Source organism: Phyllostomus hastatus, unplaced genomic scaffold, assembly GCF_019186645.2.
Source record: "Phyllostomus hastatus isolate PE091 unplaced genomic scaffold, TTU_PhHast_1.1 phas_scaffold_1066, whole genome shotgun sequence".
In the NCBI taxonomy this organism is placed as follows: domain Eukaryota; kingdom Metazoa; phylum Chordata; class Mammalia; order Chiroptera; family Phyllostomidae; genus Phyllostomus; species Phyllostomus hastatus.
The window spans coordinates 4569312-4586084 of record NW_025334004.1 but is presented as its reverse complement, the minus strand read 5'-3'; the positions used below and the strand labels follow the sequence as shown (position 1 = coordinate 4586084).

General features: G+C 41.2%; 1 protein-coding gene across 5 annotated transcripts in view; it reads left to right on the top strand.

Moving 5' to 3' along the window:
- PANK1 (pantothenate kinase 1) overlaps positions 1–16773 on the top strand; it is a 55515-nt gene that overhangs the window by 18806 nt on the left and 19936 nt on the right. For 3 of the 5 annotated variants that reach the window (XM_045854329.1, XM_045854330.1, XM_045854333.1), the window contains exon 2: positions 14489–14841. In XM_045854329.1, coding sequence (XP_045710285.1) covers positions 14489–14841 — 353 coding nt within the window. Of the gene's footprint in view, positions 1–8433; positions 8453–10303; positions 10519–14488; positions 14842–16773 lie in introns of those variants that run through there. The other 2 variants (XM_045854331.1, XM_045854332.1) reach the window with 2 other exon arrangements.

Below are 16773 nucleotides of genomic sequence, written 5' to 3'. Positions count from 1 at the left end.
TCATCACTTCTGGCAACTTGTCACCAATAACTCAGAAGGCAGCTGAGAACTTGGAAGGAAGTAAACACTTCTGAGCAACGAAAATCAGTGTTGGAAAGTAGATAAAATTGGATCTGCTTATGCATTTCATGCTTGGAATACTTCCTGTGTTCTCTCTGAGTCTCTCTGTTCTTATCAAACTCACAGTTTAACAGACTTGATTTTTCTGTATTCATTGCAGGTTTGGGATAGACAGACTGCAGTAATACCAACAGCAGCGAAAAATGAACAGTTAGTCCAATAGTTCCTATTTATTTACAAATGATATTTCATTGATGGAGATGTCACATGTTATTTGTTCATTCATTGGTTGGTGGACATTTATAGAAAGCTATATAAAGACAAAAGAATACTTAAACTGCAGCAGCCTGGGAAGCACAGGTTTATGTGGTTTCTGAGAACATCAGTGTATGGTAGGCCCAGTAACTGATTCTTATATGGCCCTGAGTCATCAGAAAGAGCTAAAATTTTCTTTAAGGATGTGGGAAATTGGATCATACATTTTAGAAAGAATTCCTTCAAAAACTATTATAATTTGACATTTATATTTTATTTTTAAAAGACTTTATTTTTAGAGAGAGGGGCAGGGAGGGAGGAAGAGAGGGAGAAAAACATCGATGTGAGAAAGAAACATCAATCGGTTGCCTTTCACATGTACCCCAAGCAGAAGACCGAACCCACAACCCAGGCATGTGCCCTTGACTAGGAATCGAACTGGTAACCTTTTGCTTTGCAGGTTAGCACCGAACCAACTGAGCCTTTCTGGTCAGGGCTGGCATTTATATTTTAAATGTTAAGTTATCTGTGAAAACCAGAGCTTTGTATATGTATAAAATCTGCTTTATTGAGATACATTTAAAGTGTACAGTTCAATAGTTTTTTAGCATATTGAGTGCAACTGTGACCACAATTTTATTTTTAATTAAAATTTATATACAGTGTTATATTAGCTTTAGGTGTACAAAACAGTGATGCGACGTTTATAAGCCTCACAAAGTGATCTCCACCCAAAGGCCAGCAACCGTCCATCACCGTGCATGGTTATTACAATGTTGACTTTATTCCCTATACTACACCTTACGATTTTAGGACTCTTTGGCATCCCCCCAAAAAACTTACTAGCAGCCACTCTCTCTTTACCCCTAGACTCTCCAACCCTAGGCAGTCACTAATCTTTCTGTATCCATAGGTTTACTTATTGTGGACATTTCATATAAATGGAATTATGTAATATGTGGTCTTTTGTGGTTGGCTCCTTTCACTTCACTTAGTGTTTTCAAGGTTCATTCATGTTTTATGTGTATCAGTATCTTGTTCCTATTTATTTCCAAATGATATTTCATTGATGGAGATATCACATGTTATTTGTTCATTCATTGGTTGGTGGACATTTGGGTTGCTTCCACTTTTGGGAGTTATGAGTAATGCCCATGAACACTTGCATATACGTTTTTATGTGGACATATGTGTTTATATCTCTTGGGTGTATACCTAAGAGTAGACTTACTAGATAATAAACTAACTTATGTTCAACCTCTTGCAGAACTTCCAGGCTTTTTTCCAAAGTGACTGCACTATTTTTTATTCCTACAAGTGGTGTATGAAGGTTCCAGTTTCTCCACATCCTCACAAACACTTGTTATTTTCCATTTTTTTTAAGATTATAACCATCTAGAGTTTGAAGTGGTATTTCCTTGTGGTTTTGATGTGCATTTCCCTAAAAGAGCTCTCATGTCCTTCCAACAGTAACATCCTATGATTTTAAACTTTCTTTGGGTTTGACTATCATCTCCAGTTTAATTATAAGGTCCTTGAATGGCCAGGAGGTGTCAGGTTTTAATTTGTTACAGTTACTGTGCTTAAGGGGGAAGCCTGCATAGAGCTGCCATTCGTAAATATTAAAGGATTGTTTTAATTAAGTAGTGTCTGGTACTAGGGCAATGTGAATTTCACTCAGCAGAGTTGTCACTCCTTTCCAGACTTCTTGATTGACACTAAGTCCTTGCATACTAGAATGTCAGTTTGTCGCCTCCCAATTCTGCCACAGTGCCTCACACTGTCTAGGAACAAAATAAATACCTGTTCAATGAATCGATGGATGCAAGAGCCCATAGTTCTCAGATTACTTGGTGAGGAGGTGTCTGACCTCTTTATTTCAGCTTGCATTGGAGGCGAGCAGTTGGCACATCTTTCCTTGGTTCCCACTCAGCTCAGTTTTAGAGATTTGCCAGACATTCGCTGTCAGAGTAAAATAAACGAACAAACCTTGTCATTCTGGCCGGCATTGCTGACTAGCAGTGCGCTCTCCCCAGAGCCTCTTTAATTAACTACTCTCTGGTGTTGAATTGTCAGGAGCATCCCTGAAGTAACGAAGCATGCTCTGGTGGTTTGTCAAGACAGAAAGCTAAACCTCTTGGTGGTTTAAACTGGGATTTGTGTAAGCAAGTAATGAGATTACCATCCTGAGCCGCAGTGCAGGGTGTCAGGCAGCTGGAGGAGCCTTTCTGGGTGGAAGCTGTGATCAGCTGTGGTGGCTGCAGTAGTCACAGTGCAGATAGTCACACAGGTGCACTTGTATCTCTTGGCATGTCTCTGCATAGTCAAATCTCTTCCTTTTAGTCCAGGGACTGTATTTCTGCTGAGGAAGGTGGTATAATTAAAGGTGAGGACCACAGAGAAGGTTGACATTTACCCTCCCTTGCCTCTAGATTCGGCAGGACAGGCAGCTTCTTGGTGGGGAATAGGGATAATGACCATTAGTATCTGTATTTGTGTTTTTCCCCTGTCTCCTTGGCCTGAGAACGTAACTTTGAAATGGGAAGCAAATTTCCTCTGCCTTCCACTTCCCCTTCTGAAGACCTGGAGCAGAAACATAGGGCTTGACTGATGGGGAGAAGATGAACTCAGTGGTCACTAGGGTGGCCCCCTCTTTCTACTCTGATTTCTCTCATATGGGTGGTAGAGAGACGTCCCAGGATCCTGGGAAAGAAACTGTACTTCACTGAGCTGCTCAGGGACTTGAGGAAGAGAATCATGGGAACATATTTTTGACCTCATATAATTGACGTTTCAGATTCCCCTATCTCTGGCTCCATCTTACCCCTGCTTCCTCCCGGTCTAGATCTAAGGATGGCTCCCTGCAAGAGCATTTCTTTTCCTCTTTCAAATCTTAACCTTAGAAAACAAACAAAAAAAGTAACATAGCTTTTATGTTGGTGTTTCTGTCTGTATCATGGTCAATCACACGGTTTTCAAATCAAAGAATGTCTGCCTGCCTGACCGAAATACGTGAGTGCTGTTGCCAGAGCTAAATACTACTTCTCCTTTTTTTCTCCTCCTCTTCCTTCTTAAATTAATTTTATAGAGAGTGAGGAAGAGAGAGAAAGAGAAAGAAATGTTGACTTCTTCGTGTACTTACTTATTAATTCATTGGTTGATTCTTATACGTGCCCTGACTGAGGATCGAACCCCCAACCTTGGCATATTAGGACAACACTCTAACCAACTGAGCTAGCCAGCCAGGGCCAGACCTAACTTCTTTATGGAGGAATGCCTGGTTATCTTTAAAATGGGAGCCCCTGGGAGAGAGGAGCACAATTACAAAATTTAATTATATGTAGAATGTCTCTAAAGCGATAGCCATGGGGTTTAGTCATGGATGGATAATAGCTGTATCATCCATCCAAAAGCTGTGCTTAAAATTTGAAAATCACCTACAGCACTCATGTAATAAATTGTCCATAAGTAATTTCATTAGCAAGCAATTAGATGTGTTCAGGGCACTCATGGGAATAGGAACGTCTACCAGGTCATTTCCAGGCCTTGTCCTTGGCTGCCAGCCTCAGTCCCTCGAAGTCACAAGCAAGGACAGATCATTCAAATTCCAGTTTCTCACTTTGATGTTGTGGTCCAGCTCAAAGTATTCATTTTGATTCAACTGGAACAGTGGGTTTGAACTTGACCAGTGAGAATTACAGAGGCCTCTCAGTGAAAACGCTTTCTCTAGCCCCGCTGCATCAGAACCTGCAGGCAAGGGCCTGGTAGTCTGGTTTTTATCATGAGGCAAATTTGGGACGTAATGTGTGGGTATAGCTAATAGTTTTTAAAATAAATGTAATCAAATTCTTGACTTTAAAATTTAGTTGCACTGAATACTAAAATTGAAGTTGCTTTAAGGAACTACAATTGTAAACAAATCATTGAAGGTCCAGTGTAAATTGCAAATGCAAAGCTGACTCTGGTATGGTGTCCTGTCGGTTCTAACCTGGCTTGAGTGTGAAACAAAATGTGCAACAGGCCAGCTTTCATGGACCCTCTTCCTCCATAAGAAATAAATAAAAATGATATCTTACTACTGTGCTGGTATAAAGATTACTGTATTGATATGATATATAGTATAGCATTTTTTTGAGCTGAAAGTTTATATGTTTTCTTCTGATTTTATAAGGAATTAAAGTATTTTCATGATTGTTGAAAAAATACTGTAGGCCCTGGGCACTGAGCCAAGTGTGCCCCACACATAATTTGGGCATGGCAAAGGCGGTGAAATCCAGGCTCAGTTCTGGTGGGTGATGTGATAATATTTCTTGCCTCAGAAGTCCTGAAAGCAATCCTCACTATTCTTTTTCCCCCTCGAATATGAGAATATGATCAGCCCTTTTGTTCCCGCCCTTGTGTGGGTGAGAGGGAGAAAGTTGATCAGAATCTGAGGCTATGTCAGCAGGAGAAGGGCTATTGTCACACAGGGGTGTATGACCTTTCCCACAGTGATCCTTTCCTGAAAACATACCTCTGTCCCTTTAAGCAGGTTTTGAAATGCCAAATTTAACTTAAGGGTTTTGCCCTGACAATAGTGAATGCAGGTGGGTCAATCACTTCTCATCCTATCCTAAATTCCTACCTGAGGGAGACCTGGTGATGTTGGCCACCTAACCAGCTAGACGGCTCTGCTCTCGGGTGTCAGGTTTCCTTATCTCTCTCCCTTTCTCTCTCTCAATACAACTTACATATTATTTACTTGAGTGAAAGCTTTCTTATGGTATGTACGATGTTTTACATAGTTGATCTCTGCTTTGATCATGCTGACTTCAGTGAGTTGTATTTGGTTTTCTATTCTCAAGACAGCTCAATTACTGCTGTTACCATTGGTTTGTTTTCTTTCAGGGCCAAGGTGGGTACTTTAACCTAAAATCTTGTTTTTACTTCCTTCTCTGGCACTTTTTTTTTATTCTTAGTTTTGCATAATTATCCCGACAATGGAACCAGCAGCCTAGGGTTGCCAAGATAAGGCTTCCACCCCAACATCACATGATCGTCTAATTCTACCTTTCTCTTCCCAGCACCAAGGGGACTGGGCCAGACCTTCAGCCCACCCTGCTCTTCCTTGCCATGTTTGGGGCTTGAGCCTAAAGGCTAACATGCTTCCTATAGGTAGGGTCCTGCCTGGGAAGGGAAGGAATGTGTGAGATGGGGGCATGCAGGCGCGCTCACTTCCATGGCCAGAGCAGTAAACCAGCTGTTTGCCCTTTGAAGCCAAGCTAAGACAGTTCTTTATTTTGCATCATTACAAAGAAATTTTGATTGAGAATTCTAAAGTAACTCTGATTATGAAGATTAAATATATTGATTCTAGAGAATTGGAAAGTGCCGTCAGAATATCCAGAAGAAGAGGAAGAAAGTCCCCCTGGTTTATGGTCCAGAGAAGGCTGTTACGTTTTGGCCTAAAGTTTCTCATATTTGTTTTGTTGTGTTTTGATTTTTTTTTTTTTGCAAATAGGCATTTAATTTTATACAAAATCGTAATCATGTGACGTATACCATATAATTATTTGATCTTTGCACTTAATAATACATAATGAGCATTCTCACATTATTAAATGCCATCCTGCAAAATGGATAATCATTTATTTAACCCGCCTTTTATTTTTAGACAATAACTTAGCTTTCTCATTGTTGGCAAACCTTCAGTGATTTTTTAAGGTAAATTTTTGAATGCATGCATAATTATTTACTTAGTGTAAAGTGGAACTGATGTATCAAAGGGTATAGCAATCTGGAGCTTTTTAATATATATTTCCAAATAGCCCCATGGAAAGGTTCCAGCAGTTTACATTCCCATCAGTACTCTGCGTGCTTGTGTCCTTGTACCCTTGTCAACACTGGGCATTGCCATGTGACTAAAATTCAAACTGAAGGAATCTGGTATGCATTAATTTGAAAGAAACTGTGACTCACGTTTCTCTGCACAGAGTATTTAATGTTTAGCAGATTGCTCTCTGTGCAATAATTATGGCTTTCTTTACAGTGTTATGGAAACCCTTTTATTAAATTTTACATTTACCACTTTTTTCAAGGATCTTAAATAGTTCTTAGGTTTTCAACTCTATTTTTTAAAAGGCTGTTAAAAATATGGTTTGGGAGGGCTTTGTGTATATGTGTTTAGGATGATGGACTAAACAGAATCTTGGTGATTAGTTGGTTCACCCCTCTTACAACTTAATTAGTGGCTCAATAAAGAAACTTACTCACACACCCTCCTTTTGTTGGGATGTTCTCAGTGGCAGTTGACAGACAAGTCCACTCCAGCCAGTCTTGCAGGACGGGGGTGTGTTGTAGTCTCCTGATACTGAAAGTGGATTCTGATGATACCCAGTGTGACTGACCTTAGGTAACCCTTGATCTTTCTAAGCCCTGCTTTTTATCTGTAAATAGTGTCTTGGACTCTATGGAAGGTCCATTCCAGAAAAATTAAAGTTAAATTTTTCTATAAATATATTAGCCAAGAATTACATTTTACTAGCAACCAAATTTAGACATGGTGAGGTGAAGGCTAGCCCTCAGAGCAAGTTCTTAAAGAAATACAATTTTGTTACACACCTGGACCTAACTGAAGAAAGTTGTTTTTTTTTTAAACATGTAGAGGTCCTTAGGCAACTCCAACGTGATTATTATTTACATAGTGTAAATATACCTCCAAAGTGCTTTAAAAGTCTTTTTTTCTGTTGGTTACACAATCCTCAGACATCTTTCCCACCTACTACTTTGCCTAGCAAATCTATTCACAAATAGTGGGAAAAGAAATTCCATCCTGCCACTCCCCTATTCACAACATGTTATGACAATAAATTCCAGCGTGGTAGAACTTGGGAGATCTGTTCAGCTTTCTGTGATGGCAACTTGTTGGTGAGTCACTCCTCTGCCAAAGGAGCTGATCTTGAGCTCTTGGGGCCTAATTTACATACAGGAAGAAATATTAGTGTTAGGGGACTTAGCCTCACCAGGAACACCTTACAGCTTTGGGGCTGGTTGTCCACGAGGTGGTAGATTTTCTAATGTCAGGCTCCTTTAGCTTTTTAAAATTGGCTTTTTTTTTTTTTTGACTGGTAGGAAACCTTTTCTGTGGTGGTTGCTTCCCACCCCCTACCCTGCACCATCATTTTTGCTGTTTAGAGTTCACTTGTAACCTGTGAAATTTACTGCAGGATGGGTAAGTTCCCTCAGAGACTATTCTAGTGTTGTGAAAGGTCTTCGAGAAGCAGGCTTTGTTTTAAAGCCATCGACTACCAATAAATTTTTTTATTATTTTCACCACAATATTTGGAATACAGATTCATTTCATGGTTTTAACTACTACCAGATTGCCAGTCCTGGACTGTGTTTAGAGAAATTTTTAGACCGAAATGAACGCAGCAGGACCTACATACCTTTTTATTAGCGCTCAGCTCCCACATGTTTATCAGCGATACTGGCAGTCCCTGGGTCTGGTGCTGTAGGGGAGGGGGCGTTTTAGGGAAAACACCAGCCACAGATTTTGATGGAGGGGGTGTTAGGATCACCCTGCAGTGACAAATAACCTCCAAATGCCAATGACTTAAAATAGCAAAGGTTATTTCTCTTTCACACTACAAGTCCATTGAGGGGTGGTTAGGGGCTCCTCTGTGGCTCATCTTCACTCTGACCCAAATGATGGAGCAGTCATTAACCTTGAATTTTGCTAGTCACAGGAATAGAGAACGAGTTCTGAAGAGGCTCACATGAGCTCTAGGTGCTTTTGCCTGCAAGTGACAGGCACCATTTCCATGCACAACTCACTGGCTAGGTGAGGCACACTGTCTATCTCAGTTATAAAATGACCAGGAGTGGCAGTCTGACCCCATGGGCCTGAAGGAAGAGGACCAGAACTATTTGGCCAGCAGCACTAGTGACTACCACACTTTGTGTTTCTGTTTACCAGATATTTGGCCTGCTCTCCCACCTGCAGGGGAGACACAGCTGTCCCCTCCCCAACGGAAACAACCCCGAAGTCCTACCCAGTTACAGCATCTGCATGGTACACAGGAGGCTCTAAATTAGGGGATGATGTAAATTCATTTTGATGTCAACTCTTGATCTAGAAACTTCTGAAATAAAAGAGGCAAGTTACCTGCTGTTCACCACCCCCATCCATTGTATGTTAATATATACTGGTGAGACAAAGATTGGAAAACCCAATGTACACTCCTATTCAGAAAGGGGGTGAGTAGGAGACCATCCACCTGGACCTCAGTCATTCTAATTTTGAAGAATTTCTGAAATCTTCAGGGCTTCCTGCCTTGTCGGTGGAGAATATTCCACTGGGGTCCCGATTCTCCTCTTGGGAGGGCCTCCCCACCACATTGCTGTTTTCAGCCTTTGGCTTTTCTCAGTAGCCAGTTTTATCACGTCTTAACTGTGTCCTCCGTGGAGGCTGAGCAGGTTTCTGTGCTGCTTCCTGACTTTACAGGGTTGGGGGCTCTCAAGTTCTTTCAGGCCTTGAACAGTTTTCCCAGCCATTTTAGGTTCAGGCTCTTGGTTCCTTTGCCAGTACAACTCTTTTCCAAAGGAAATACGTTTCTTAACTATTTCACTCTAGTTTATTTCCATATGCCCAGCCTCTGTTCTTGGTGTCATACTTTACATTCACTGTATGCCTTTGTGCTGTGCCTCCAGCCTTTCTTAATTAATTTAGTCGATGACACTTTGAACCTGTCAGGCTTTGGTGGGGAATTCACATCCCCAGTGTCTTTTCTCCTGAACTATTATAATTGAAAGAATTAACTAAGAAGCCACAACCTTAACTGCATCTTTAGTTGGAGACATCTTAACCATGTTAAGAGTGAGTGTGATAGTCATTTTCTTCCTCTGAACCTCACGCCAACACTAAGTGGTAATTTATCTTTTTCACTCAAGTGCTTTCTGAGTTTTATCATTTATTAATAAATGTTGGGGAAGAGAAGCAGCTGCTTTTTCCCAGCCCTGCAAGTCTGACTTGATGGACTCTATTCCCTTTCCTTTTTGTCTGTGAAGCAGTCAATTACTTTCTGAGCCCATCTCTCACTCTTTTCTGGGTCACGCCTTTTCAAATTCAGCCAACAGTAGCCAACAGTCACCAACACATGCTACTAACATTTGACCTTTAACCTCTTACACGAGATCCCCCAGTTCTTTGGGTATTTATCTGCCTTCCAAGTAATCATACATGATGGTTTTACCAAATGCTTTGCCAGCCTCCAAAATTTGTTTCCTCCTTGGTGCCTGACCTCTAAGCCAGTGTCACATTATTCGTTGCTGTTGAGGCAGCACTCCATGTCAAGCAGCCGTGAGAACGGGCCAGGTTCTATTGCAGCAACAGACAATTCCCAAATCTCAGTGGTTAAAGAACAAAGGCTTATTTCGTGCTCATGCTGTATTTCATTGAGGATTGGTTGCATCTTCACTCAAGGACCTGGGCTGACAGGTCAGCCACTCTCTGGAATGCTTCCCATCGCTATGGGGAAGTTCTAACAGGGGTGTCCAACCTTTTGGCATCTCTGGGCCACGCTGGAAGAAGAAGAAGAGTTGTCTTGGGCCACATGTTAAATACATTGTGACATGTAATCACAAAAAACCCCTCATAATTTAAGTAAATTTATGAGTTTGTGTAGGGCCCCATTCATAGGTGTCCCAAGCCACATGTGGCCCATGGGCCACAGGTTGGACACCACTGCTAGAGGGTCTTATGTCTGCAACTTAATGCCCTGGTCTGGAAGCCATGACCTACTTGTCAGTTTTCACCATTTAAGCAGATGCCCTTCAGCATTGTTTTTGAGCCTTATTCATGTTGAGACCTATAACTGTAGTTGATTCAACTACTTATCTACAGCACCTGCTTTTATGAATGTCAGCTTCTAGTTTAGACACACCTCATTATGGAAGAAACCATTTTGAATGAGTAGATCAGCTTACTTGTTTGCATCTTCTCGTGCAGTTTGAACCTCGCCTCCTTCTGAACATCCTTGATGAATATTCTAGAAATTTTAAATCATGACATCTGGTGTAATGTGGAGGAGTAAAGGATGAATGCGGACACTCTGTGTCTAGAACCATCATCACTTCTGGCAAACACGGAACAGACTCTTAATAAGTGGTTCAGCTGAATTTATTGAAACATCTGGATATCCTGGGTTAAAGGAAAGATGAGTCGTAAGTGATAGCTGCGCTGGGATGTTCTTCCTTCCCCTTCTCTTCTGTCTCCATTGGCAGCTTGTGTGTGGGAAGCTTAGATTTAGGGAGACCTCTTGATATCAGGAAGAGAACTAAATAAAATTGTACATTTAAAAATATGACACTGTTCTGCCCTGGCCAGGTAGCTCAATCAGTTAGAGAGTCATCCCAGTACATTAAGCTTGTGGGTTCGATCCCTGGTCAGGCACATGCAAGAATCAACCAATGAATGAGTAAGTAAGGGAACAACAAATTGATGTCTTTCTCTCTCAAAAATCAATAAATAAAAATATGACACTTCTATAAAAGCATTAAAATGTGAATATAAGAGCATTCAGTTTTTCATGAAGGTAAGAAAGGAACATAAGTAAGTGAAAGCAATTTCTACTGCCATTTAAACTAACACAGTATTCCAGTCCTATTTCTTTTTTACCTTAACCAAAACTGCTGATATAACATTTAACTGCATTTTTAAAACTTGACACTTTTCCCACTGTTTTTGTTGAGTTGCCAACAAAAGCTTTGAAATGGCTGAAAAATGACCTGGAGGTGAAGCAGGAAGAAGAAACCAGGACTCTAAACAACTTACATAATGTTTAGGTGTCCCCTGTTGCGTTTTCAAAAGTGAGACTTCTTTGCAGTGGCCTGTGCTTACCAACACCCAGCCAAACAAAAGGCCGAGTAGTGACTTCATCCCAGAGGGCTGATGACAGCTGTGGCTGGGTGAATACTGGATTTCTGGTACAGAACTAGATACAGACTAGATACAGATTTCTGGCACAGACTAGAACTCTCTGGGTTTCACACTTCTTGTTCTGTCTATTCTGTGCTGAAATGTCTCCTAATGTTCATTATCACTGAATTCTTTTTAAATTTACTTCTGCATGTTCTAGGTGTAGAATTTTCTCCATCCCCTCCCCGATCTCTAGCCGCCACCCATGCAGTCTGCTCATCCTGGCACCCTCTAATGATAGTAACAGCCTGGAGGGTGGGCTTGTCTACCCTTCTGCGGGCTCATGTAATCATAAACACACCGGGGGCTTCCTTCCATCCTCTGTCCCTTCCCCCTTTTCTTCTCTTTCCCCCTCTTTTCCTCACCTCCTTTCTTCTCAGACCAAATAGGGTAAATAAATTATTTATACTTCTATGAATCTTTTGGTTTTCTCATTAGCAGGAAATTGGGGCTATCTCTCCAGGGAGCTAGTATAGGTCTCACTTATTCTATTTTAATGGCTGCCCAGTATTCCATGGTTTGGAAGATACACATTTTATTGAACGGTTTCCTTGTTAAAGAGCATGCACTTTTGTTTCTGGTTTTTGTTTATTTTTAATTTGGCTGCTATTAAGGGTGCAGCAATGAACATTCTGATACCTATCCTTCAATACTGGTGATTTTGAAAATAAGGTCCAGGAGAGGGATTAGCTGGGTGAAAAACGTATGTGCACTTGTAATTTTAACAGGTATTGCCAGAGTCTTTCCAAAATGGTCATCCTACCAGTGTTCTGGAATACCCTTCCCTCAGCCTCCCAGGCGTAGGTGTCTACTCTACCCTACTTTGATAAGAATGGACTACAACTGCAATGCTGATTGCATAGCCCAGCCATCTGTTGACATGCCATAGCGTATTTCATTAGTTTGCAAGTAGGGCTCTGGTTGACGCATATGATAAAGGGCGGTTGTGATTAATTTTTATACTTCTTAAAGAATCCATAGAAAGTTTATAGTAGGGAGGGAACTAGAAGCCATTCTAATGTAGTCCACTTTTCACAGCTAAGGGAATTGAGGTCCAGAGAGGTAGAGGGAGTTGCAGTGAGCTAGCTGTTTCTGGAAAGCAGTTGTTCTGAATCCTGGTTCTGGGCTTCATCCTTTACCTACCCTGTGGACCGTGCTGATGGCACAGTGAGTTTTAGAGAGTGGACCAAGAAACATCATTTGGGAGCTGAATTGACTAGTAGGGATGAACTGTTTCCACTTTTCTGTTATCTTCTGCTAGGAAGAGCAAGCTTCTTCCCTGCCTGCACTGGACTGCATGGGATTTGTTTTGCAAAGATAATAAGCCATTTGTTGTTAACTTGGTTTGATCAGTGGAATTTGTTGATCTTAATCTTTCGGGAGTTTGGAATTCTGTTTGCCTATACTGTTGGAGTTACTGCTTGCCCAGTGTGGTGCAGCTACAGCTAAATGACAGCAGTGATGTTCAGGAAAGAAGATTCTGTGTACAGGGATATACCTGTACCGCTTCCTCCCATGTACTGCTCCCTCCTCCCTCCCCAACACATGGATGGCGAGGGTAGTGGGCCGGTTAGAAAAAGGAACTTTGGAGGTCCTACCTATATTCCTGTCAATGTAGTCTCTAGGCATAATATGCACAGTTTGGCCAGGGCTCGTATGGATGTTCTCTAGGGCTACATAAAATAAACTTTTTGGAAACAGTCATTTAGCTCCCTGGGTCTTCACTCAGTTTTAATATTACAGTTTCAAATTTAGCCCCTGGTGTCTGCTGAGGGAAGGAAAAGGAAGGCTTCAGATTTGGGCTACATGTTTGGGTTTGCTTTCTGTTCATTGCGCAGAATATGACAGCACAGTATCCACATTCCAGGTTGCCTCTAAATAAAGTCTGGCTGGTTCAAAAGCTCAGCCAGTTCTCTTAACAACAGTAAAAATAAGTGCAATGGAGATTCAGTTTGTTATAAGCCAACAGTTCTAGCAGATGTAAGTACTCATGTAATGTCCATAGTTTCTGTGTGACTTTAAGTGAAATGGCATATAATAAAATCAGTTTTACTGTAGGCTAATTGATATAAACAAGAGTTAAGTTCCTATGACATCCCATCAACATTATAACAAAACAGTGTTATTCAAATACACACTGTGTGTGTATGTGTGTTTACACAATGCAGTGAGTTTTAGAAAATGGGCCACAAAATGTCATCTGTGAGGTACATATGTGTACCAACATCTGAGGCATGGCTTTGCGTTGCAGACCTGGTCAGGAGCTATGCTTATTCGTGGGCCTGTCTGTCAGTGACTGTGGTTCTTCCAGTTCAGTAGTTCTCAGCCTGTAGATTGGAACCACTGGGGAACTTTTTAAAAAAATACTCATGCCTAGGTCCTGCCCCTGAATTACATCAGACTTCATGGCAGAGGAGACTAGAAATTGGAACGTTAAAGGCAATTGTAACACGCAGCTGGTTGGGGAATTCTGGGTGGGCCAGTTGAGATGGAGCGAGTGTCTGTGCTTAACAAAGAAAGAGATCAGATGTAACAGGAGCTGTTGTCTTTAGGATTCAGCTGCCGTAGGGATCATCATGTCTGCCCAGCATCTCTCATAGCCCATTTTTCCTTCCTTTCTGCTTTCTGTTTATTTGGTAGGTTAAAACAGTGGAGTCATGCCTTATAAAGTCAGCTCACAGAGGCAAAAGTCAAATGCTATAAAAATTATCGTTGAAAAGTGCCCTAGGAAGGCACCATGAGGGTTAGAAATCAATGCAGTGTCTTTTGGTACACCTAGCATAGCTGGCTTCTCTGGCATCAGAATAGGTCAGTGTTTCTTTGGCTAAGATTCTGGTAAAATAGGTTTTGGGAGCCATGAGGTATGGGACAGATGTACCTTTCAAGTATTGGAGCTGCAGGCATCTTGGTGAGATTCTCAAGCTCTGAGAAGCACATGGGAACTGAGACTGGCTTAGGGAACTGCACGCTGCTATTTCTCATCTCAGTCAGTCCTGCCGCCGGCTCTAACTGAGTGGAGTGTGGGCAGAATCATGGGCACCATTTAAATTGTGCATTTCTCCTTGCCTGTTGTACATAAAGATGAAATCAAGTAAACTTAATGTTAAATGCACATTTGGATGTGACATGGTGGCATTTCGTCACTGAATATTAAAAAAATCGAGTATTTCTATGTATGTATAGAATTAATCGGCACTCTGTCTTTCTGTCCTCTAGCATTTCCGTGGTTTGGCATGGATATCGGTGGAACATTGGTTAAGTTGGTATACTTTGAACCGAAGGACATTACAGCTGAAGAGGAGCAAGAGGAAGTGGAGAACCTGAAGAGCATCAGGAAGTATTTGACTTCTAACACTGCTTATGGGAAAACTGGGATCCGAGATGTCCACCTGGAACTGAAAAACTTGACCATGTGTGGGCGCAAAGGGAACCTGCACTTCATCCGCTTCCCCACCTGTGCCATGCACCTGTTCATTCAGATGGGCAGCGAAAAGAACTTCTCCAGCCTTCACACCACTCTCTGTGCCACAGGAGGCGGGGCTTTCAAGTTCGAAGAGGACTTCAGAATGGTATGTAGGTTTGCTCTTGTTAAAACAACAGAACCACCTCTTAGAGAAAGAAAGAAAACCTCTCATATGTCCATAATCATGGTGTCTCATACCAAAGAACTAGACTAGTACTAGCCTTGGGGTTTTGTTTTAAGTGTACTTTACATCTCTGCCTCAGTTTCCTCATTTATATGAATAATTACTACCTCATAGGGTTGTTACATGAAAGATTAAATGAGATAATATGTACCTAGTGCTTTGTTAATGCTCCATAAATATTAGCTATCACCATCACTTTTGTTATGATTACTGCTGCACAGTACGCTAAAGAGAAGATAATACAAAACTCCCTTCTGAAATATTTTAGAGTTTTCCACAAATACTACCATTCCTTGAAAAGCGTAATCACTGTGCCAGTTTTATAGATATACAGACTGAGGCCCATAGGAAAGCCCTTCTATAAATCGTGATAAAAATGATTACTTCTGTCTAACCATTTGCACTGTCTTTTTATTTTATGAATGTCATTCAGAAGTTTTACTCACAAACAAAAATGAACTCTTTCATATTATTTAGAGGTGAATTCCTTTATTAATGAACATGACTTGGGGAGTGTGGTGCTGCATAATAAGACTCATGCCGTATCCTGACTGGCACTGCTTTCCAAACCTGGGTTGCTCATTTGGATTGGACACATTGGCTAAATGGAAGAAAGAGTGAGTGCCATAGAGTCCAAACTTTCTCTTTATTTAGCAATCCCTTAACACTATGTGTTCCAGTTTCCCATCTCTACAGCCAAGGTCATCTCTGTACTCTCCACCCTCATCTCACAGGGAATAAAGTGAGAAAAAAAAATAGGTGGAGAAAGTAAAGGGAACCAGATTAACAAAGTGACTGAACATAGGAGAAGGAAAGGTTAGACAGTTTGGGGATTAGTCTTGCCAGAAAGTTGAAAATGTAGTGATGTGAGATGTAAAATACATTTTCTCAGAGCCTAGCGTACAAATTAGTGGCATTTTGTCATGGAAGTAATGTATATGGGCTGCTGAAACGAACCCTGTCCTGGAACTAATGTAATCCAGTCTTGTCAAAGTCTATCATTAATGAATAAATTAAGGAGTCAATGCGTTATTCATGGTATTAAGCTGTAAGTGAAAATTTTATTTCTATCATTAAAGCTAACATCGTTTATCTCTTTGATTATATACTAAGTAGTTTATCCTGAGGAGTCCTACCACAGCACCCTAAGTGAGACTGATTATACTCATGTGTTAGCTTCTTTCTTTTATGTTCCCTTTCTCTACCTAGCAGTAGAATTTGATGCTGCCACCTACTTAAATGATTCATGGGATCTTTTCCCCATCACAGAGGCCCAATGATCAAAGAGTTTTAAAACTGAGATCCAGGAATATGAAAATTAAATTTGAGCTCATAAGCAAAAAAGCATTGAACCTGAATTCTAATCCTGTGTCTTCATTAACTAGCCAGGTGACTTTGGGTGAGATACGTCCCTCCTCTGGGCCTCAGTTTCATCATCTGATTTCAGAACGAGAAGTGATCTCTGGTGTACAGGAAGTATAGCTTTCTTGTGCCATATGGATAAGAAAGCTAAAGCTCAAGAGAGATTAAGAGGTCCTAGGAATGGCCCCTAGGCAAGAGCTGAGCTATCATCACCTCATTTTGGATTCATACAGAAGGAATGCTGACCCAGCCCTCATGCTGTGAACTCTCTGGGTCACTCATGGACACCCTACTGTCCATCTCCCCTGGGGAGCCCGAAGTGAACCAAGGTGACCTGGATCATTTATGCAATGTCTGTTAATGCCTCCATCCCTCCTCTGGGGTAATGTGTGTTTGGGAGGAAGTTACTCAATAAACATTGGCCATGAGCAAGCACATTTCTCAAGGTCCTGAACTGAGAAAGGTCATACATTATTACAACCAAGGTAAAAA